The 23,030-nt window shown below is 35.4% G+C and overlaps 1 protein-coding gene across 2 annotated transcripts in view; it reads right to left on the bottom strand.

The window, feature by feature from the left end:
• TTK (TTK protein kinase) overlaps positions 1 to 23,030 on the bottom strand; it is a 39,636-nt gene that overhangs the window by 13,238 nt on the left and 3,368 nt on the right. The window contains exons 3-13 of one of the 2 annotated variants that reach the window (XM_025384124.1): positions 22,521 to 22,743; positions 22,066 to 22,172; positions 19,638 to 19,781; positions 19,036 to 19,150; positions 18,785 to 18,857; positions 18,600 to 18,694; positions 17,205 to 17,292; positions 15,978 to 16,101; positions 8,138 to 8,286; positions 4,099 to 4,232; positions 2,593 to 2,719 (exon numbers count right to left, since the gene is read on the bottom strand). In XM_025384124.1, the coding sequence (XP_025239909.1) occupies positions 2,593 to 2,719; positions 4,099 to 4,232; positions 8,138 to 8,286; positions 15,978 to 16,101; positions 17,205 to 17,292; positions 18,600 to 18,694; positions 18,785 to 18,857; positions 19,036 to 19,150; positions 19,638 to 19,781; positions 22,066 to 22,172; positions 22,521 to 22,743 (1,379 nt within the window). Of the gene's footprint in view, positions 1 to 2,592; positions 2,720 to 4,098; positions 4,236 to 8,137; positions 8,287 to 15,977; positions 16,102 to 17,204; positions 17,293 to 18,599; positions 18,695 to 18,784; positions 18,858 to 19,035; positions 19,151 to 19,637; positions 19,782 to 22,065; positions 22,173 to 22,520; positions 22,744 to 23,030 lie in introns of both variants that reach the window. The other variant, XM_025384123.1, reaches the window with a different exon arrangement.

Raw genomic sequence — 23,030 nt, 5'->3', positions numbered from 1 at the left:
CCATGTGACATTTGCTCCCTTTCACCTTCTGCCATGATTGAAAGTTTCCTGAGGCCTCCCCAGAAGCCAAGCAGATTGCCAGCATCATGCCTACTGTACAGCCTGTGGAACCATTAGCCAACTCAACCTCTTTTCTTTATAAATTACTCTCAGATATTTCCTTATAGCAGTGTGAGAACTCATTAATACAGCCCCACACTTTGTGCTGAGTGATATTCAAAAGTTACTTAATTTTTCGGAACCTCAGCATCTTCCCCAGCAAACTTTCAGGTGATGTACTATACAACCTGCCCCATCATCCCTTTCCTTATACTGGAGGATCTCTCTGTGTACCTATAAATGCTTTGAACAGATGGAGTGCTGAGAGGACTTATTCTGAGCTGATAAAGAAGTTGAAACAAAAAGAGCTCCTGATTAGCTGATTAACCAAGTTGAAATAAGGTCTGAATAAACCTCAATTTAACTAAGGCCTGCTTTAGGTTCCAAATGGTAGACTCTCTCATGTAATCTCCTATTTAAATAAAAAGTTAGTATTCTAATTTTTTCACCTCTAGGATTGAGATACACTGTTGAGTCCATATATATTTTCTGTAACAAAGTGTTGGGCTTTTTGTGTTGTAATTTCATCATTTCCCCACTCCTTTCTTTTGTGCCTCCTCTCTCTTCTTCCTTTCATATTTAAAACTGTGAACATTGCCGAGGGAAGAAAGCAGTTCAATGTCCTTTCCCCATGGCTGCTGACAGTTTTTAAAATAAAATAGTTCTTATTTGTGATTCAACACTAATGTGAACTCCAGTTTCCTATACAGGACATTCCACATCCCCCTTAGTCTGCCCTACTCACTGTTGTTAGAGTTTCCAAAATGCAAATCGGCTCTTTTCACTTTCCCTGCTTCAACCTCTTCCAAAGCTTCCCACCCTCTTAGGGTAAAACTTAAGGGCCCAGCAAACCTTGGGACTCACCCCTTCCCCTTCCTGAGCTCTAGCCACACTGTGGCCTCTTTCAGTCCTCTCCTGACACTGGCCTCTTCTAGAAGGCTCCACCAAGCCCCTTCACTTGTCATCTGTGACTCGTCTTCTGGATTGCAACTCAAACAGGGCCTGACAGTAATAGCTAAATAAACGTGTTTTGAATCAATGCATGAACAAACTTGATCATTTTTCTTTTTCCTCTGTAATTTATTATATTGTTTCAATCCTCAAAACACTATCACCTCTTTCTAGTTAGTATCGACTGTCAGTTCATTGTTTTATCCATTATTCTTTCAAACTGCGCAAATTATACATAACGCAAAATTTACCACTTTAACCATTTTTAGGTACAACTCAGTGCATTAAGTACATTCAGTATGTGATGATGAAAAAGTTCTGGAGATGGATGGTGGTGCAAATATCATCACTGAAACTCTATACCCATTAAACAGTAACTCCCCATTCCTCCTTTTCCGTTCCCTGATAACCACTGTTCTTATTCTGTTGACTAATTTTTTTATTAGTTGATTTTTATAGTTAATTACTCATGGGTTTTTTTATTGCTTTATTTAAATAACGACTGCTGCTAATATTTCTGATTTACTAAGTGTCATGCTCTGTATTAGGAGTTACATATATATTAACTAATTTAATCTTCATAACCATCCTAGGAGATAGCTGTATTAATTTTATAGATGATGAAATGGGCACAGAAAGTTTAGGTAAGTTGCAAAAGATCACAGAGATGGTAAGTAGTGAGGCCAAGATTCATGCCCAGTGTCTCCAAGGCCCACATTTTCTAACAGTTAATTAAGCTGCCTCTAGGACAGTTATTAGAAACCAACTTTTGCCTCATCAGCAAAAAAATCTTTCCTCTTAGTTTATAGTTATTAGTATAATACATTCTAGCAGTACCTCATATTGCTATTCTGATATTTTTGAAAATTTACATTTCCAAATGAATTGTATACTAACAAACAAAATGAAGCTGCTCAGTAGCAGCTGACAAAACACAACAAAAAGTAACCTCGGCCAGGTGCAGTGGCTCATGCCTGTAATCCCAGAACTTTGGGAGGCTGAGGCAGGCGGACCGCTTGAGGCCAGGAGTTCGAGACCAGCCTGAGCAACATGGTGAAACCATATCTCTAGTAAAAATACAAAAATTAGCCAGGTGTGGTGATGCGTGCCTGTAATCCCAGCTACTCGGGAGGCTAAGGCACGCAAATCACTTGAACCTGGGAAGCAAAGGTTGTAGTGAGCCGAGATCGCGCCACTGCACTCTAGCCTGGGCAAGAGAGCGAGACTCTATCTCAAAAAAACCCAAATAAATAAAAATAAAAAATAAAAGGTAGCCTTGATTATAAGAGAAGTTTTATCCAGCTATTCAAACTGGATCCTTTGGCCTAGTTAATAAGAGTAACTTCATCAGCTTCTTCAATAATGAACCTCTCAAAGCCACAAGGCACACTCTTATCAGGATAGCAGGAAGGTTTTGTCTAGTGGAAATAAGAATGGCCAAGTTCTTAAGACCTTTCCTGATATCTAGATGCTATAAAAATAAAAGCTGTACAAAACTGATTGTATCTTAACATATACCATCATATATAAAGCTTATCGAACCTGTAAATTTTGAAGTGGAGTGGCAGGTATTTGCTGCTGTTGCTGCTGGAAACAGGCAGGTTGGCCATAGGGTGTTGACAACTGACAAGCAGGTGGAAAGTCATTCTTTACAACTGGAGTTCTAAAACTAGGAAATATATATTTTTTATTTAAAACATTACAATTTAATAAATAAGATTCTGATTGTTTTCAAGTATTTTAAAAGGCTGATATAAACGTAAAAGTGCTACATCAAACAGAACCCAAGTCAATTTACATGATATAGCTGACATTTATTCCAGATATGCCACCACCGAATATTTAATTTTGGGGAATTCTTTCTGAAAGTAAATATTTGTATGCAGACAAGAAATCTTTGTTTGTAAGATAAAAAAGATGGCATTTAAAATACAAAGTAGTTAGAGTTATTTTATACGAATTTAGCAAACGTCAGCTTATGGCCGGTCACATATTTTGAGTGTTTTTTTAAACAGTATTCTTCTATAATGGCTTGCTAGAAACATCAGAAAGCCAGTTACGTCAGAGGAGTTTGGCCTTTGAGCTTAAATCTGTCCAGCATACATTTGTGCTTTGTTTGCCTTGTTTGCTATTAATATATCCTCAACACCTAGAACAATGCTTGGCACGAAAGAGCTCCACAAATATTTGTTAACAATAATTAACTTAATGTCACAAGAAATATCTATTATTGCTATTTTAGTTAGCAATCATTCTTTAAAATATTCTACATATAATAAAACGAGGCAATATATAGTAAAACTATATTAAGTGGGTAGGAGGCTGTGTTATAAAATCTTTAAGGCCAGTTCTAATTAAGATCAAGAATTACATTATGAAAATGAAACGTAAAAGATGACATGGATTTAAGCTATCCCCCAAGACATTCAAGATACAGCCACTGGTTGATGGTTGTAATGTACCACACCCCTTTATTTCCTTTCTCTGAAATGTCATTCATTTTTTTTTGTAGTATCCCTTGCGTTCCCTGTCAGCACACTCATCATCCAACTTCTTCACTTATCCATCATTCCTATCCACTCAAGTACTACACCCTTGAATATCCCCAGAACTACATGAACTGTAGCAACCAATCTCTTCCAGAAGCTATCACTTTCCAATTACCACCACTCACGTGAAAAAATTCATCTACTCTTTATCCGCTCTAAGAATACTAACCTTTAAAATCTCTCTCAATAGAGAGATATCTGCATGGCAATACATGATTATCAAGACGTTTTACATCCTTAGAATATTTATAGGTTGTAGGTACAGATTACAATATGACAGAAACTACATTCACAACAATCCTTAAAGATATGTATTTTTGCAACCACTTTCCCCTTTCCATTTTATAGATGAAAACAATGATGCTGAGAAAATAATATGAAGTTGGAAAGTCTTTAAAGTAAAAGAGCAGGATTTAATCCCATATTTATTTGGCCCAGAAGCCCATGTTAATTCTATCATACCACCCTGCCAATCAAGCAAGGGGCCAAAAGTAATTACCAGCTCATGTAATCATCCAAGGTATTGCTGCTTGGTGTCTTACAAATAGATTTTGGGTCAAACCATTTAGATGCTGACATTGGCGGTGACTGTTTTGAAACTGAAAAGACAGGTTGCTCAAAAGTGGTGTGTTTCTGCTAAAACAAAATAAGGAACACTATGATTTAGAGTTTTTAAATTAGTTGCCTGTTCACTAGTTTTTACAAATATTACAACTTTTAAAATAAAACAATAACATATGATATACAAAAACATACTAAAAGGGGTAGGCATATAAATATACATTTTAGACTCTCAATAAATTTTTTAGTGTAGTTATTTTACTCCAAATTCTTAAGCCTAGTACATTCTGCTCAAACTGATGGCAAGTACAGGGAAGGCACACAAAATTGTTTAAAACAGAATTTAACATTCTCCTCTATCAGAGCTATTGTAACAGGTATTAAATTCTTATAATCTAAAATAGTAGTCTGTGTTGCTGAAAATCAGCCTTTCTTTAATCAATAAAACTCTATTCCCTTCTCCTCAAATGCGGCAGAATACTAATTACTTAGCAAAATGTGGAACGACAAATGCCTATATTGTGTCTGCCATAAGAAGAGACAGAAATTCTTTTTCCAAAAGCATTGTAAAAAAAAAAAAAAAAAAAAGAACCTGTAGGATTCATCCTGTACAAACACCAATGATGAAAGAACATTCGCTGTAGCAGAGATCAGCAAATTACAGCCTACAGGCTCAGGCTGAATGTGGCCTGCTGCCTGCCTATTTTTGTAAACAAAGTTTTATTAGAACATGGCTATGCCAATTTGTTTACATATTGTCTATCGCTTTTATTTTCATGCTCTAATGGCAGAGGTGAAAAGCTACAACAGAGCCCTTCTAGCCTGCAAAGCCTGATAACCCCTTTATAGAAAGTTTGCTATAACCCCTGCTGTAGCACATCTCAATTAAATAGAGAACCAAGTTTTGCTTGAATACTTTTAGTAACTAAGCATCACTAGTCTACAGAGGTTCACTTCAATTTTGGGACAGCTTTAGTTATTAGAAAATATTTGCAAATAAATTGGATTAAATTGGTTTATCTATTATAATTTCAACACACTGGTCCTCATTACGCACTTGAGAATTACAGTGGCTAAATCTATCCTACTTTCTACATTTCAGTCTTGGCCAAGAAATTTTTTTTCCAGGAAAAATTTTCCCTCTTATTTAATACTTCGTGTGTCTATGCTTACGTGCAAGCATGCACATATTTTAGGATTAGTGGTAAAGATGTTACTGAGGAACTGCTGTAGTAAGATTAATGAACAAGGAAAATGAAAGAGATCATGCTCATAGAGTGGAATGTCTGCATTTGCGATTTTAGAGGTCAGAATTGAGGCTATAAGGAGTGGGTGGCTAAAGTAAAATTAAGGAAATGGTCATGAGATAGGAAGAAGTTAGAAAAATGAAGGCCAGCTGTAGGACTGGTAATACACAGGAGTGTAGAAGCCAACAAAAATAGTGACAGTTGTTGGGATCTGGTTGATCCAGAGCCTAATATCTTCAAGGAATGATGCGGAGTCACCAGGACTTTCAGAGATTGAGAGTAAGTCAAAAGCATCAAAAGAACAGGCCTTTACAAGAAAGAGGAAGAAATGGTCTGGACACAGAACAGAGAGCACATAGCCATTTGGTAAGTGAGATGTGAGACAAAAACATTCCTCCCTTGAAGGGACTGCTGGACAAGCTGTATCCACAAGAAACTGCCTAGATTCTATACTTTTTCTTTTTATGTGTACTAGCCAATGGTTTTTAGTTGTGCAATGGTTCACAGCTGTGCAACCATCACCACTATCCAATTTTAGAATATTTTCATCTTCTAAAAAGAAACCTCATACCCATTAGTAATCATTCCCCACTCCCCACTGCTCCCGGCCCCTGGCAACCACTAATCTACTTTCCACCTCTATGGATCTGCCTATTCTGATGATTTTATCTAAATGGGATCATTAAATATATGGGCTTTTGTGGTGAGCTTCTTTCACTTAGCATATTGTAAATGTTAACTTATGTTGTAACATGTACTAGTACTTCATTACTGTTTATTGTTGATTAACATTCTATTGTATGGATGTACCACATTTTGTTTATCCATTCATTGGTTGGATATTTTGTTATTTCCACTTTTTGGCAATTATGAAAATGCTACTATGAATATTTATGTACACATATTTGTGTGGATGTATATTTTCAGTTCTCTTCACTACAAACCTAGGAGTGGAATTACTGGATCATATAAAGCTATGTTTAACCTTTTGAAGAACTCCCAGACTGTTATCCAAAGTGACCGCACCATTTTACATTTCCACTAGCAGCATATGAAAGTTCTTTTTAAAATTCTCCACATCCTCACCAACACTTGTTATTGTCTCTTTAATTAAAGCCATCCTAGTGGGTGTGAAGTAGTATCTAATTATGGTTTTGATTTGCATTTCTTTAATGATCCATATGGTCTTCAGTTCCCTTACAATCCTATTAGTGTACAGTTTCCAAATAGAAAAAAAAGAGGAGATGCTTGTTTCATACAATCTATGACTCAACCTGTCAGGATCCTTACCATCCGGCATTTGTTATCTATATCTACTACTTACAGATCTTACTATGACAATATTTACCTTTCTCACTTTTATTTTCTCATGAATATATACAGGAGTTTTCTAGAGACTGTATGACATGTAATAATGAAATACATTGAATGCAAAAGCAGACATAAGAATCCAGTCTTCTGTTAAGCCAAATGTTAGATTTGCAAAAACTGTAAAACAATGCTACTCTTCTCACTGTAGTTCTTTTGTTTCAGAAAATACATATTTTTCATAATAATGCATTTATATTCACGTGAGTTTATCAGTAATTTTTGGTTTTTTTTTTGAGATGGAGTCTCGCTCTGTCGCCTAGGCTGGAGTACAGTGGCACGATCTCTGCTCACTGCAAGCTCTGCCTCCCGGGTTCAAGCCATTCTCCTGCCTCAGCCTCCCGAGTATGCTGGGACTACAGGCACCCACCATGACGCCTGGCTAATTCTTTGTATTTTTAGTAGATACGGGGTTTCACCGTGTTAGCAAGGATGATCTTGATCTCCTGACCTGGTGATCCACCCGCCTTGGCCTCCCAAAGTGCTGGGATTACAGGCATGAGCCACCGTGCCCAGCCCTCACTTATTTTTAATTAATTAATAAACATTTTTAAAATTTCTTGGTTTTACATCCTAATATAGTAAATAGAGATAAATATAATCAACATAAACAAAAGCTCTTTAGGAGCATTGATAATTAAGAGTATAAAAGACCAAATGTTTGAGAACCACTGAATTAACAAAGCCTTTACTGTATTTACTACAAGTCACTGAAAAGAAATGGTAAGGAAACTATGGCCATGAACTGCAGCTATAGCTCTCTAGTATCCTACTTGATCATTCCTTCTGAAAAGCCACCAGGAATGATCATTCAGTATGTTACAAATTCATGTACAGTGTCTAGGCTATATTTTTCTATTTTTCTATTTTTATCAATGAGTATGACCATAGGAAACTGTTAAGTGCTTGGGACAGCACTGTGCTAGTTCAGAGATCAGCACACAGTTTTCTGCAAAGGACCAGATAGTAAACATTTTAAACTTTGCAGGCCAGGTGGTCTCTAATACAACTAATCAACTCTGCTCTTATAATGCAAAAGCAGCCATAGACATTAAATGGATCAGTGTGTCAGTGTTCCAATAAATCTTTACACAATCAGGCTAAGAACTAGATTTGGCCCATAGCACCAGTCTATTGGCAATCTAGAAACACTATTGAAGATAGGAAATAATTTAGCCTGACTTACTGAATGTATGACTGCTACTGAACTACCATTTTATAAATGATAAAAAAAAAAACCTTTAAATAAACTATTCTAAATTTCATATATATTTAATAAAAGAAAACATTTAATATGATCATCAAACTTCAGAAATGCATTATGAACAAAAAAGCAATGTTGTACTGTAGTGGAAAAGTTACCTCTATATTAACCTTTCGGGCTAACTCTGGAATCTGCCACTGATTTGAAGATGCAACAGGATTCTGGTTAATACATGCTGACTTTCTCTTAGACTGCCACTGTTTCTGGTTACTCTCTGGAACCTCTGGTTCTTGGTACTCTTTAGTTTCTGAAATTGTATTTGTTGTCATTAAAAAGCAAGAATATTTGATCATAATAAACTAAGCCTAAACAATAGAACATGTTACAAACTATATTAGTATTTAGTTCTTAAAAACAATCAAGGAGGGAGAGAAACTGAAAGCTTTAAGCCAGCTACTTAACAATTTGCTTTTAGCAAGTCAATTTCACAAAGTTGCACTATAGTCATCTTCCTAAATTGTTACTAAGAACTCTGTCAGAGACCCTGCCACATTTAAATGCTTCTTTACCAATAAATAAGTAAAAATGTAAAAACATATAGATGTTATAAAGTCTTACTAAAAGAGAAGCTAATTCACTTTTCATGGACCGAGTATCCAAGTCTCAAAATGCATTTTAGAACCTTTTTTTTTCCTTTTTGCTTTCAGCCTCAAAGCATACTTTTAAACTCTTTAGTTTCTCCCTTTCCCACCAGGCACTTCCAGGAACAGTGTTCACTTATCTAATCATGTACTTGCTTAGAAATTTCAGGGGCCAGTTTTGAAACGAACCAAGCAGAGATGGAGCTGCAGACTCCTCTTGCTTAGGGGCAGTTTCCATCAGTTAGCCTAGCAGTACCCAGTGAAGTCAGGATGACACAAACCTTACCTCCAGATGGGCGACGACTCAATATAACCATCAGAACAAGACATTCAGACCTGCACCACTCCCACATCTCTCCCACACCTTTTCTTTCCCAAACCCCTTCACTCAGCCCAAAAAGTTGAAATGGTCTTTTGAGGGCATGAGCCTGGCCAGTCCCCAACTGCAAGCATTTGATTAATAAACTGCTTTCCTTTCACCACACCTCACTTCTTGTGTTTTTGGCCTCTGTGTGGTGAATAGCCAGACTTGAGTCAGTTACAAACGTGGTGCCTTGTGTGAGGAACCGTGTGTTTTGAGGGGCTCAGCCTGTACACCTGGTTTCCAACAAGTGGAGCAATTGGCTGTGGGAGCAGGCCAAGGCTCACCCATTCAGGCTACCCGGCCAAGGCAAGGGCCACTTGCAAACGCCAGCTGCTCGTAGCTAGCTGACCCTGCAGTTGGGACCTTAAGGAATTCCCAGCAGCTAGGGAGACCACCCTTGTCTCAAGGATTTTTCCTTCCCTTCCCTTTGCTGTAACGCTCAGTTAGTGAAAGGAAAGTGGCATCTGGGAAGTCAACAGAACTCAAGGGTTGGATAAATCAACCAGAGTGTACTGGGAAATCCTCTGTCTTAGCCATCTGCACTTTCTAGTTGTCTGGACCTAGTATAGGTCATCTGTGGTGCCATTTGGGCCTCTTTGCCATCTGGACCCAATGCAGGTCACTCTGCAATGCTGTCTGGGTTTGAGACAAGATCTCAGCACTTATCTCCAGTCTCCCCTTTTTGGGGATGGATTTGGAGTGCTCCATCTGCATTGGATCTGCCTGTGTTTGTGTCTCTGTTTAGCATTATCCCTCTCTCCGAGGGTGCTTTGAAACTCTCCATCCTACCCAGCAAGATAGGCTGCTCCTCTCCTCGCTAGTGGAGAAATGCTTTCCAACAACCTGGCCTCTGATTTTTGTCATACTCTTTTGGACTCCAGAATATTTCTTTTATCTGTGTCAAGCTTTGTTAGGGGAGAAAGCATGTGAGCTCTTTCCTGGACTATCTGGGGCTCCAGCTGGTTACACAGTACAGCCCATTTTTGTGCACATTTTAAAACTATGGGCAAATTACAGTAAGAAAAATTCAGAGTTCAAATGGTTAACCTGCAACTATAAAATTAAACAGTCTTCTAAAGCTAGCTCTCTATTTTATCTTTTCTTTTCTGCCTGCTTTGAATGTGCTATTATGCTACTTGAGTTGAGATAAAACTCACTGTTTAAACACCACTTGGAGAATTTGGTTTTTTATTTTTCTTATACAGTTCAGCCAGTTACGGTTATAACAGAATCATTAGTAACTCATTTGCAACTGAAGAAAAAGGGGAAAAAAAGGATAAAGAGGTTTTTAAAACCAAACTGCCATATAGAGACTGCTTTACCCAAATTTTGGTTGACAGCTTTCCTTAGATTACCTATCAAGGCAAACAAGGTTTAGCCATGTGAACAGGTTCCAATTTCATCAGAAAAATAATTTGGATCAGCTATCTTTTATAAAGTGGTGAGTTTGTATTGCTATCTTATGGCTAGATCTGAGGTAAAAGCTGTTGGATCTTTGTGCCTGTATGTATACATGTTTAGACATGTGTATATGAACATACATGTATATGTTGAATCTAGCATGCTACCAAATTGGCTTATAAGTAAATAAACACTCATAAATTAAGTAAGTCCTAATGCTTTTCAAGTTCACATGAATCTTTGGTAATTAAATTGATTTTAAAACTATTAATAAAAATAAAATGTCATCAGAATCATCAGCATATATTTTTATCTAAGTATTTTGACCAAATGGTTTTATATTTGTCTATGTCTATATATTAAGATGTCAGGGTTTAACATAACGGTTATAAGACTATAAAACACAGTCAAAAACAGACTAATCTTTGTGTGATTTTTTTCGACAAATAAGACTAATTTAATTTAGATTCGTGGTTCAATGAAAACAGCTCAATATTCTGAGTTGCCGGCAAAATACATTTACTTAGGTTCTTACTTAAGTGTTCACCTGTTACTCAGACTTTAAAAATGGTTAACAGGGAAACAACTTTAAATAATGACTAGCTTCGTATAACATCTCAGTTTTCAGAAGTAATCTAAATATACTGTTAAAAATGGAAAAAGCTCAGGGCATGTAAATGAGATAAATGCCTGTAGTGGACTTCCAAATTATTCTGAATTAAGTAATTGATGCTCATGAGATGTCTGGGTCATTTCCAATTAAGAAAAAATTATAATATGGGAAAGCATGTTTCAGAAATTGCAGAATAGTCTTTTGAAGGTAAGAGCCTGGGCATTCTCCAACTGCTAGCATTTGGTTAATAAAATTGCCTTCCTTTCATCACACCTCATTTCTCGTCTTTTTTGACTCCAAGTAGCAAGCAGCTGGACTTAAGTCAGTTACAAGACCTCTAGTTTAACATAAAAATTTCACCTTATGCAAGTTGGTAATTTATTCTCTCAAAGGTCTATAAACAAAACCGCCTCAACAATACATTTAACATTCTATAAATATACAATTCCATTCCTTGCATTATAATGGATGCAAAAGTCCTAAACAAAATATTAGCAATTGATATACAAAAGGGATAAAAAATTATATCCAAATTGGGCTTATTCCTAAATGCAAAGTTTGCTTAACATTTGAAGGTCAATGTAATTTGCCATAATAACAGAATAGAGAAGGAAAATATATAATTAACTAAATAGATGCAGAAAAAACATCTGATAAAATTCAACACCCAGTCACACACAAAAAAACAATTATTCGTAGCCTAGATATAAAACAGAACTCACTCAATTTGACAAAAAGTAGGGACAAAACTCTACAGCAATGATATTAAAGATAAAGTATTGACAGCTCTCCCTTAAAATAAAGAATGAGACAAGAATGGCACCTATCATCCCTTTCCATTCACTGTTATACTGGAGGTCATAGCAATTATAACAAGGCATAGAAAAGAAAGTTAAAGGGATTCAAAAGGAAAAAAGCTGCACTATTTTATCTTTTTCTTTTTTTTTCTTTTTGAGACGGAGTCTCACTCTATTGCCCAGACTACTAGAGTGTAACGGCATGATCTCAGCTCACTGCAACTTCCGCCTCCCAGGTTCAAGCAATTCTCCTGCCTCAGCTTCCCAATTAGCTGGGATTACAGGCACCTGCCACCACCACACCCAGCTAATTTTTTTTTTTTTTTGTATTTTTAGTAGAGACAGCGTTTCACTATGCTGGTCAGGCTGCTTTCGAACTCCTGACCTCAGGCAATCTGCCTGCCCTTCTCCCAAAGTGCTGGGATTACAGGCGTGAGCCACCGCACTCAGCCAGCTATACTATTTTCAAACATAACTATGTACCTGTAAAAATCCAAAAAATGCACGGAAAACTATTAGAATTACTCAGTGAATTTAGCAATGCATGAATAAGTAAAAATCAATTATATTTTTTATAAACTAACAACAAAGTTTTTTTTTTTTTTTTTTGAGACCAGGTCTTCTTCTGTCACCCAGGCTGGAGTGTAGTGGTATGATCATGTGATCATGGCTCACTGCAGTTTCGACCTCCTGGGCTCACGTGATCCTCTCACCTCAGCCTCCTGCGTAGCTGGGACCACAGGTACATACCACCACACCCAGCTAACTTTTTCTGTAGAGACGAGGTTTCCCTGTGTTACCCAGGCTAGAAAAAGGTTTTTAAAAAGATATCATTCATTATCACAGCATCAAAAAATATCAAGAATATTTGATCAGCATTAAAAAAATATTCAACAATAAATCTAGCAAAAGATACACAAGATCTCTAAACAGAAAATAGTTATCTCATTACTTTGACTGAAAAGGTATGCTAGGTTATTGAGCTGTAAAACTTAATTGTAAAGACATCAATTTCTCCCAAATTTCTTATAGGTCAAGTTAAATATCAATCACAATCCCATTTTTTTAAAGTGGTAACCAAAAGGTAGATTCTAGTGTTTATATGGAAATGCAAAGGCCAGGAATAGCCAAAATAGTCTTGAAGAATAAAGTTGAAAAATTTACACTGACAGATATCAAGACATAGTGCAGCTATTAAGAGAGCATTAGGCCTGGTATGACAGCTCACACTTACAATCCCAGCACTTTGGGAAGCTGAGGTGGGCAGATTGCTTGAGCTCAGGAGTTTGAGACTAGCCTGGGCAACATAGCAAGACCCCATCTCTACAAAAAAATTAAAAATTAGCCAGGCATGGTGGCACAGGCCTATAAGTCCCAGCTACTCAGGAGGCTGAGGTAGAAAGATCACTTGTGCCCAGGAGGCAGAGGTTGCAATGAGCTGTGATCGCACCACTGCATTGCAATCTGGGTGACAGAGCAAGGCCCTGTCTCAAAAGGAGAAAGGCAAAAATAAATATGGAACAGAAAAGAATCCAAAGCCAGACACCATACATAGAATCACCTAATTTACAACAGGTCAGTGAGGTAGAGGAGGATCTTTTCAATAAATGGTGCCAGGTCACTTGGATATCCATTAAGGGAAAAATAATGAACCCTGACACTTGATCTTACACATATGTAAACATTAAACTTAAGAAAAATATAAATCAGAAGGTGAAAGGTAAAATGATAAATCTAAAAAATATGGAAATATCTTGCCTGATGGCAGGGTATAAATCTTTCCTTACTGGAGACAACACTTCCTTTTTGGCCCAGAAAGCATTAGCAGGCACCAGAGGAATCTGGAAATAGATTTTACTAGTTTTCCACATTTTCCTGCTTTTAAAGATTGGAACTGTTCTCTCCTCTGTTTTGCCAATATTTAAGATTTATGGCTCTTTTCAAAATACCATTTAAGCAAATCCACTGCTTGGAGAGAAAGAAATACTTCAGAACTGAACCCACCCAGGTGATGGATAGAGCACATGTTAACAAACTTCTGCTTGTTTTTCTATTGTTAATTGTATTTTCAAGAGTGTCTCAACTAAGAAACTAAAAAGGGAAAGAAAAATAATTATGCCTTTTCCCTTACAAACACATATTCCAACTAATGATTTATATCTAGATCATATAAATACCTCTTAACAATCAATGAGAAAAAGAAAGAAAAACCAATAGAAATATCAGCAAGACTGCAACCTGGGTGACAGAGTTGCAGTATGTTAAAGAGAGTATCCACATGGCTAATAAATACATGAAACGATGTTCAAAAGCAGACATTAAGGAAATGCAAAATGCAAATTAAAACCACAATGAGATAGATACCACTAGATAGCATCAAAATGCCTAAAATTAAAAGCCAACAATACAATGATTGCAAAGAACAGAAGGAGGAGCAACATAATTGTTGGTCTAAGGTTAGCACAACCACTTTTCAGACTGGCACTATCTTCCAAAGCTGAACACACGCATATCCTGTGACCTAACAATCCCACTCTTGGAATACACTCAATAGAAATTTGTACATATGTGAATCAAAAGACACCAAAATATTAATTAGCAGCATTATTCATTAGACAAAAAACTTATCCATATACATGTGAATAAACAAATTATACTATTACACTAATTAAATAGCATATGGCAATAAAAATCAACAGACTATACATCATAAAAACATGGATGAGTTCCATAAACAATAGCAAGTAAGCAAATACAAGAATACACACTGTATTATTTCATTCTGTGGTGTTAGAAATCAGAATAGTGATTACATCTGGAAGGAGAGAGGTCTTGACTAGGAGGTGGAGCAAGGAGGTTATTGAGGTGCTAGTAATGTTCTAATTTTGATCTGGCTATTGGTTACAAGTATGCATTCACTTGTGTTATTTCATTGTGCAGCACTCTTGTGATTTGGGCAGTTTTCTGACTGTATGCTTTATTATATTAATAAAGTATTACTGGTACAGTGTAGACAATAAGCATTCATTTAAAACATTAACTTAGGTACTGAGAGTGCTATTAACGAGCATATTTGATAAAGATGATTTTCTCAATCATACCAGTTATGATAGATGCCAAGAAAATACGAATGTAAACATTTTCCATCAAACGCTAGGAATAAGAATCTGTTCCCAACCAAAATAATGGTTTTTTGTGTGTGTCCCTGTTTGACTGGGACTGAGGCACTCTTGGGATATTGGGCATTCAGCAAAGTCCCTGGCAAAGGCAAGCCTCACTTGGTCCCAAAGTTCCTCCTCAGTCCTATTAAAATGAATAAAAAATTAATACATCCAATCTGGCAACCTCTATCTGGGCAATGATCATCCTATTAATGATTATTTATGATCTGTTTAAATATATTTTTAATGGTACCCTGCATTCTAAAAATAAACACAAAATCTAACGGCATTCAAAGTCCACCTAGTCTTATTTCCTATTTGCATACTACCCATGTTACAGTCTGCAGCATAACTAGACAGTCTCTAGTTCCTGATTTTACTCATTGTCTGTGTTATCCTCTTCATCTGAAATACTCTAGTATTTCCCCCCATTTAAATCCGAATTAGTTTCTTCGAACTTCACCGTCATCACAAAATATTTCCTTATTTCTCCAAACCAAATTAGTTCCTCAATTTCTCCCTCTTCTGAATTCTCATAGCATTTCATATATGCGGCTCTCATGACAATCTCTACATTCTATTCGGCATTATATTTATATATCCCTGTGTATCTCCCACACTGAACTGCAACCTACTTGGGACACTGTTTTATTAACTTACATATCCCTAGAACATGTATCACAGTACTCATGCAGTGGAAAACCAAACACTTGATAAAAGATGAGAGTTGTCATATAAAAATAGCTCTGTATCGCTTTCAGAAAGCCAACTGAGAAAAATAACTCAGTTCCATTGCATTTTCCCTCCACTCTTTCTTTTATGCACCTTTTAGGTAAATAAATTTCCTTTGCTACGGGATTCAATACTTTTCTTATATCCTATATAACTGAACTGAAATTCAAGATAAAAGAACATAGACATAGTTTCACATCATAATTCTTGGGTGGCTAGTCTGCTTTCTCAAGCTATCAAATGGTTTTCTTAACTAAACATATAAGTCTACTGATTTTGTCACTCTTACCTTCTAATTTAGCTCGAAGACTTGATTCAGTTTTATTCTTCAGGGTTACTGAATCAGTAATAATAAGTTCAGAACTCTTTTCATCTGATACCAGAGGTTCCTTGCAATGAATATTTTGAACAGACTACATGAAAAAAAAAATCAAATAAAGTCCCATAAATAGTAGTACTACTAATTTGTCTTACTGTTCAATATACTAAAGTCTTATCTATATATAGATTGCTCGTAAAATTTTCTGTTATAATTACATGTAGACTCACAAACCCCCAGCAAAGGTTAATTGCCTGAATTATTAATTAGAGGAATGGGAAGGGTCATAACCATAAATCTGGCCAATTTGCTTTCAGTGGATGTATTAATCAATTGCTAATATTTCATTTAAAGATGGAAAGGGTTAGAAAGTTTAAATTCAACATAGAGTATGCCTCATGACAAGAAAAAAGATTTAAGTATTTGTTACTTTGATGGCTATTTTATCACCAAAAATAACAAGTCAAAATTAATAACTGTATAATTTAAGACAGTAGTTACTCTAAATCCAGACAGCAATCTTTTTGATACAATTATGCACTGTTCTCTAGGACAGCCAGGATTAGAAAAAAATTAATACTTAAAGCATAGATCATGAAAGAGGGAGGCATTACAAAGAACATAAAATTGAAAAGACCCACAGCATGATGCCAGGGGTTTAACTCAATTATAATAATAGTATAACCACTAAAAATCACAGTGTAGAAGGAACTAAAATTATTTCCTTTAAGTCCACACAGTTACTCTGCCATGTCAGGAAGTCAGGATTGATAATTTATGTCCTCACCTCTGCCCTAACTCAATTTACTCTCTCATTTTTCTTTTTCTAAGATGTCTTACCAGAATCATATGATTAAACATAACAAAAAACAAAACTTAAGACACAATAGCTCCCCCAGTCATGTATTCCCAAACCCAGGCCAACTATCTGCTTAAACACATGCATAATAAATACTACTTCATGATTCTCTTAAGAGACTGTTGATCCTTGCTCTACCACTTTAATCTTGGAGAAACATAGTCTAGGACTTCTGCACCAACTTCCCACTGGTAGTCCCACACCTCTTGGGGTATGGAGGAACACTGTTGGAGATATATGAACTATTTATAAACCCTTTCCCCAGAAAAAGCTCCATGAATCCTGATCTTCCCAGATCAGGAACCCTTGCTTCATATAATGACATAGAATTAAAATACCTTTAAATTTCTCAATTCACAGGAATCATTTCCACTTGGTTTAGATCCGGCCACAACCAAATCTCGGCATTCTGATCTAGAGGTTTGTCTTTTACCCATGAAACAAAATAATTTTAATATTAAATTTGAAAAAAAAAATTTCAATGTATTTTCTCATCTTAAGTTGGATTTTTAATATAAATACTTTTTATTTAAAAAAACTCTTAAAAGGACATTTTTTAAAGTGACATAATTCCAATACAAAGGTGACAGCTAACAAAATTAGGTTCTGGGCAATGACAAAAGTGACAAGAGATAGGTGATTGCCTACTTCTTCATTATCTAATCAATAGCAATTGGAGTTAGGGTTAGACTGTGGGAAAGGCAAAGTATGTAAATGAAACTACATTTCCAATTACAAATAGCTAAAGGATAAGAACCAGGGTATAGCACTTCTGTGGACCTCCACAGTACCTAGCATTGTCTATCATTAATAGGAACCAAGAAAATGGCTGGAGTTTTTCTGTTTTTATTTTTAATTTTTTGGAGTGGGAGAAAGTCTCCTTTATTCTTGAGCTAGGTATTTGAAATAGAGATGAACAAGATGGAATGATAGTGACAAGACTTTAAAGCTTAACCTTGACAACCAAAATGTTCTTTTAATGTCAATGTTTAGTCAAGTCTAAATATAATAGAAATTTAATTATAAAAGATGTTAACTAAAAACAATCGTTGTATTTCTAAAGTTTATTTGCAAAATGATTCTCTGGACTGTAAAGAGCCTTTTCTAATATAAATATTACAAATGGTGGTCAAAATTAAGAATAGACCAAAATAATTCTCCTTTAGCTGAGCTAGATGCTACATTTCCATTTCTTAACAGGAAATAAACACGCAAATTGAGGGAAGGGGAACACACTGGATGTGATGAACAGTATTTCATCTGTACCTAACCTGTCCCACTTCTTGAAGCCCTAGACTCTGAAGCAAAAGAATCATCATCTTTCCCACTGACAGCAAGTTTCCCCTTGAACTACCTGGAGCAAATATTTGTTCCAGACCTCCTTCTACCCATTATGGAGACTCTCGAACACAGCAGGAAGAGATTCTTAGCAGACAGCCTACCCATAAGTGAGAAATCCTCAAATATCAGTCTTTTAAGCTTAATGTTGGCTTAATATTTTTTCCTAATTTTTAAAGTTCCTTTAATGAATATTTTTAATAAGTGAAAAGCAAAACAAAGTTATTTTCTCCACTCATTCCTTTGTTCCTGACAGCATTTAGAGACTCAGTATCTTCTAAAACTGAATAAAAACTTAATCATAATTACTATTACTCAGTAAAAGACTTTAAGACCATTCTGCCATCAATCTTCACATATGGACAACAAATTTTAAAAATTAAAACTCAACATACCTTTTTATAAAACAAGGTACAACTGAATCATCTGTCTTCACATCACAGTCTGGGCTATTTAGAAGGTTAAGTGGGACTCTTCCAAATGGGCATGACTAAAAATATTTTGAAAGATTAAAATAACCAACTAGGAAATTAAGACTTAACTATCACCACCTTAATCAAGCAGATTGAAAGTAACTTACCTGTTTAGTTTTGTTGGTTTGTTTCAATGAATTCCGATAACCTATTTCTGCATCTTGTGGGGGCATGTTCTCTCTAAACAGAAAGAAAATACCCCCAATTTTTCCAAGAATAATATTAATATGTATTTCTACTCTACTGCTAAACATTATCACACACGAAAACATATATATAGATACATGTAATTAAATTAAAAAACACAGATGTATTTATATAGAAGATGAACATTTAAAAACTGTTTCCATTTCCTTACCCATACAAAAACCGGGCTTTGGTAGTCTGTCCTCTGGAATCACAACTGTTGTTCCTATTCTGTAAATGCCCAAGTGAACTGGAAAATGATTCTTGGGCAGTTAATACCATAGATGCTGTAAAAATTTTGAAACGATGATTAAATTTGTTAGAAATAAGAAAAGTACAAAAAAGTAATCTTATAAATAAGAATATTTTAAAAGTCAACTCATAGTAAATACTTGACCCCAAGTAAGATATGCAGACATGAAGATGTTACCAAGATAATTCTTTAACTACTTCTTCAAATTCTCTTAAATTATATAACTATTTCCCCAGGGTAAAAGCACATTCTGTATTTCCAAAAGCAAAAAAAAAAAAAAAAACCATTCTCTTGCTTAGAGTTGTTTTTCATGTGTTAACAAAAGTTTATTTAGCAAAAAAGACAAATTTGCACAGGGTCGTAAAGACTTTTTTACTTCTCAAAGTCTTAACTTCCTTTACAACTTAATCTTAGATTTTAACCATTCTACATAAATAATACTTTTCTATAAAATATTATCCTGAATCTTTATTTGAAGTACTACCGACCACAGAAAAGTATTAGTATACATTAATAGTTACCTGATAAAGTCTTCTTTTCCTCCTCTGAAAGCAGCTGCTTTTTTTGGAGGTTTAAATTCCGTAGGGCAATTTCCAGCATTTCTAGTGGTACTGCTCCACGTTCCACAGCTTTTTGAAGAAGTTGTTTACTTTTTTTGACATTACCTAACAAAGCAAAAGATACTTATCATTTTTAGGCAGTAATCTTTACCCACCACCCAGATATTTATTTATCAGGACCTAGGAAAAAAACTCAAAAAGACTTTAAAAGAATATTTATTCCAAGGCTCACGTACTTTATTTCATAGGCAAGTAAGCAATCTCTCATTTCTTATGCAGATAATCAACTCTCTTCTGATAACAATGCATACCAAATAGTTTCCTTGCAACATGGAGCTGACGTAATCGTGCGTTAGTTTATTACCACCATCCACTTTCAGAAGTAACAGAAGTGTAACAAAGCAGTTACCAAGAGGGGACAGCAAAGGTCAATCACAACAGTTAGAAACAGGAGGGTGTTCTAGATATTACAAAAGTGCCAAGAGCATCAGTCTCTTACAACATGCTGTAATAAGTATCATTCATAATGACATTTAGTTAAGGGAAGGATGACATCTTTTGTTAAACAGCATCTTCCATCAAAAGAATTTTGGGGGAAAAACGTAATAAATACAGATTAATCTTTAGCTATCACACTCAGCTATATCAGCCTGAAAAAGAATGCAGAATAACGGAGGAACTATCATAATTGTCTTTCTGAGTATGGACCGATTACCAAACAAATTGGTAAACTTACCCCTAGCATTTGACTTACTTTAAATGTATACATCACATATCTTACACAATATTATCAACATTTATGGGAGCCACTGAACTATGCTATGCACTTGGCACTTAGGGTATAAAAATGCTTAGGAGATGATCTCTAGCTTCTGGTAGTTTATACATTTTTAAAAATATCTTTGATAGTGATTAAGTCTACATTTATTCAGTAGTGGTAGAATTTCATGTGTTGTGTATTTTAGCACGACAAAAGAGAGAAAGGCTTAGATTAGAATTAAGAAGCTTAATTAATCAGAGAGCTTAGTACTGAGATCTGAGATTTCTTTAAGAATCTGGTAAAAACTGAAATGTCCTCCATCCCTATAAAAATACACACACAACAGACCGTGCATAGGATTTCAGGGATGTTGCATTATTTCCTGACAGTCAAGCCATCAGCTGTGCTCAAAATAATCATAATTTGACCACAATGCACTACTGTGCAATGCATTTGACCACACTGCATCACAGTGCATTACCACCACACTGCAGACAAAGTGGTATAGATAAAGTTCATCTTTTTTAACAGATAACTCAATGTAAGAGTTTCAATATTTATGTGTTCTAAAGATGTAAAATTTATGGTTGTTATTGAGAGCCACGATACCTCAAGAAATTTTGAAGTAGAATGGAGAGAAAGAAGCCTTGCCAAATTTTCTCTAACAAGCAAGGAGGAATCCATTTTTCTAAGGAAGAAAGGGATAATAGTTCTAAAAAGTAACCTGACAGAGCAAAGGACATATTGGAGAAGACGATTACTAGGACTCAGAAATCATCTGAATGGGTAAAAATTCAGGGTTCTCAAATCATTTCTGAGTCATATAATTCTCTTCTCCAGCCTCAATCCTGGGGAATACTCTCCAGTGACCAATCCCTCCTATGGAAACCATCACGGGGATTCTTCCAATAGTGTTAACATGTTTATCACTGGCAGTAAACTGGATCACAGTTGTAGCAGAAACAAGGCAGTGGGAGAATGGAAACACCTGGCCAGAGAGCAGACTGAGGATGTTATCGAAAGGCCCCGGAAAATGAGAAAAGACTAAAGAATGGCCAGGTTAAAAATGTCTTAGGAAGAGATTGTCTTGGTCTTACCCAAAAAAATCCAGACTATGAAGAACCAAGTGAACAAGAAATAGTTTCTACAGCAGTTTACTTATTTTAAAGAACTACCAGTTAACGCTACACACACACATATAGTTTACCTGACCGCCAAGCTACACAGCTACACTTTAATGTACATTTTGGTGCTATGAAACCATAGCATAAGAAAAGTTTATGTAAGCTCTAGATACTCAAGCTAGAGCTTAAATATCTGATATCCTTCTTCCTACAAATACTCAGTGAAGCAGCTACTTTCCTTTAGACATTTCCTGAATCTAACTAGTAGCACACAGACAATGTTCATGCTCATTTCCCTGGATTACTCTTTATACATGGAAAAGCTAGTATAAGAGATATTCTCGGCAATTACGTTTAGGTGGCATTTTCCCCCTCATATTCTCATCTGATCAACTTAATGCCTTTTGCCTCAAATTTCCACTGCATATATATGATTTAATATTAGAATGTAAGTTGTAGTAAGTTATCCTTCACTTAAAATTTGAATTTGACATTTTCAGATTACCTTGTGACAGTTCAAATTGTGCAAAAGATATATGAACAAAAGCAAATTTCTTGCAGTTTGCTCTGGCCATTTGAAAGTAGTCACGTGCATCATCTGGCTCTTGAATACTGTAATAAAAGATCTGAGTCAAAATTTAAGAAAAAGAACACAGCTACTTAAATTTGATAATGCTTCATTCAATTTTCCAAAAGACATGGGATATTGCTTTTTTCTGTGGATAAAATTAAATACTAGTAAGTTATTTTTTAAAAATCTTTTTAGACAGTTTAAGTAAACTTTTGTGGAAATGTGCATAGAAAAGAGTTTACATTAGTCTCTTGTTAATTAGAAGCAAAAGTATTTGGTAAAAAAATATTAATTTTCTCACAATACTGACATGTTTTTATTTTCTCCCTTTGCAAGGTGGTTACATATTATGTAACATAGTTAAACACAGTTAAAATGCTAGTACTTACGCTTTTAATTCAGCAAATCTCACTTGAATTCTAGCAAAACTCTCATTTTGGCCATATTTATCTGGGGGAAGTGCTTCAATTGCTTGACTGTAACGACCAATCAATTTATTTAAAAGAGCATCACTTAGAGGAACACTGTTTTTCTCTAGTTTGAGCAACAAACTCAACCAGTCCTCTGGGCTGTTTGCCATCATCATAATTTGGTTAACAGTTCCCGAGTTATCTAAATAAGAGGAACAAAATATATCACAAGAGAAGACATAAAACAAATGCCAAATTGCAGTTTTCCTTCAAAATATAGTCAAGCATTTGTACTCACAGTATCAATGTACATTAAAGTCCTTGTAATACTTTTTAAAATTGTAAAAGTTCATATAAATGTAACTTATTTATTGTATATTTATCTTTTATCTAGGTATACTTTATCCAAAAGTTACATATTTTGAAGAAAAGAAAAAATCTGAAAATAAGTGGGATTTTTTGTAAGTAGCCTTTAAAAATTGGATGTAG

This window comes from Theropithecus gelada, chromosome 4 (genome assembly GCF_003255815.1).
Source record: "Theropithecus gelada isolate Dixy chromosome 4, Tgel_1.0, whole genome shotgun sequence".
Classification (NCBI taxonomy): domain Eukaryota; kingdom Metazoa; phylum Chordata; class Mammalia; order Primates; family Cercopithecidae; genus Theropithecus; species Theropithecus gelada.
Note: the sequence above shows the minus strand (reverse complement) of the source record. Positions and strands in the feature narration are given on the sequence as shown.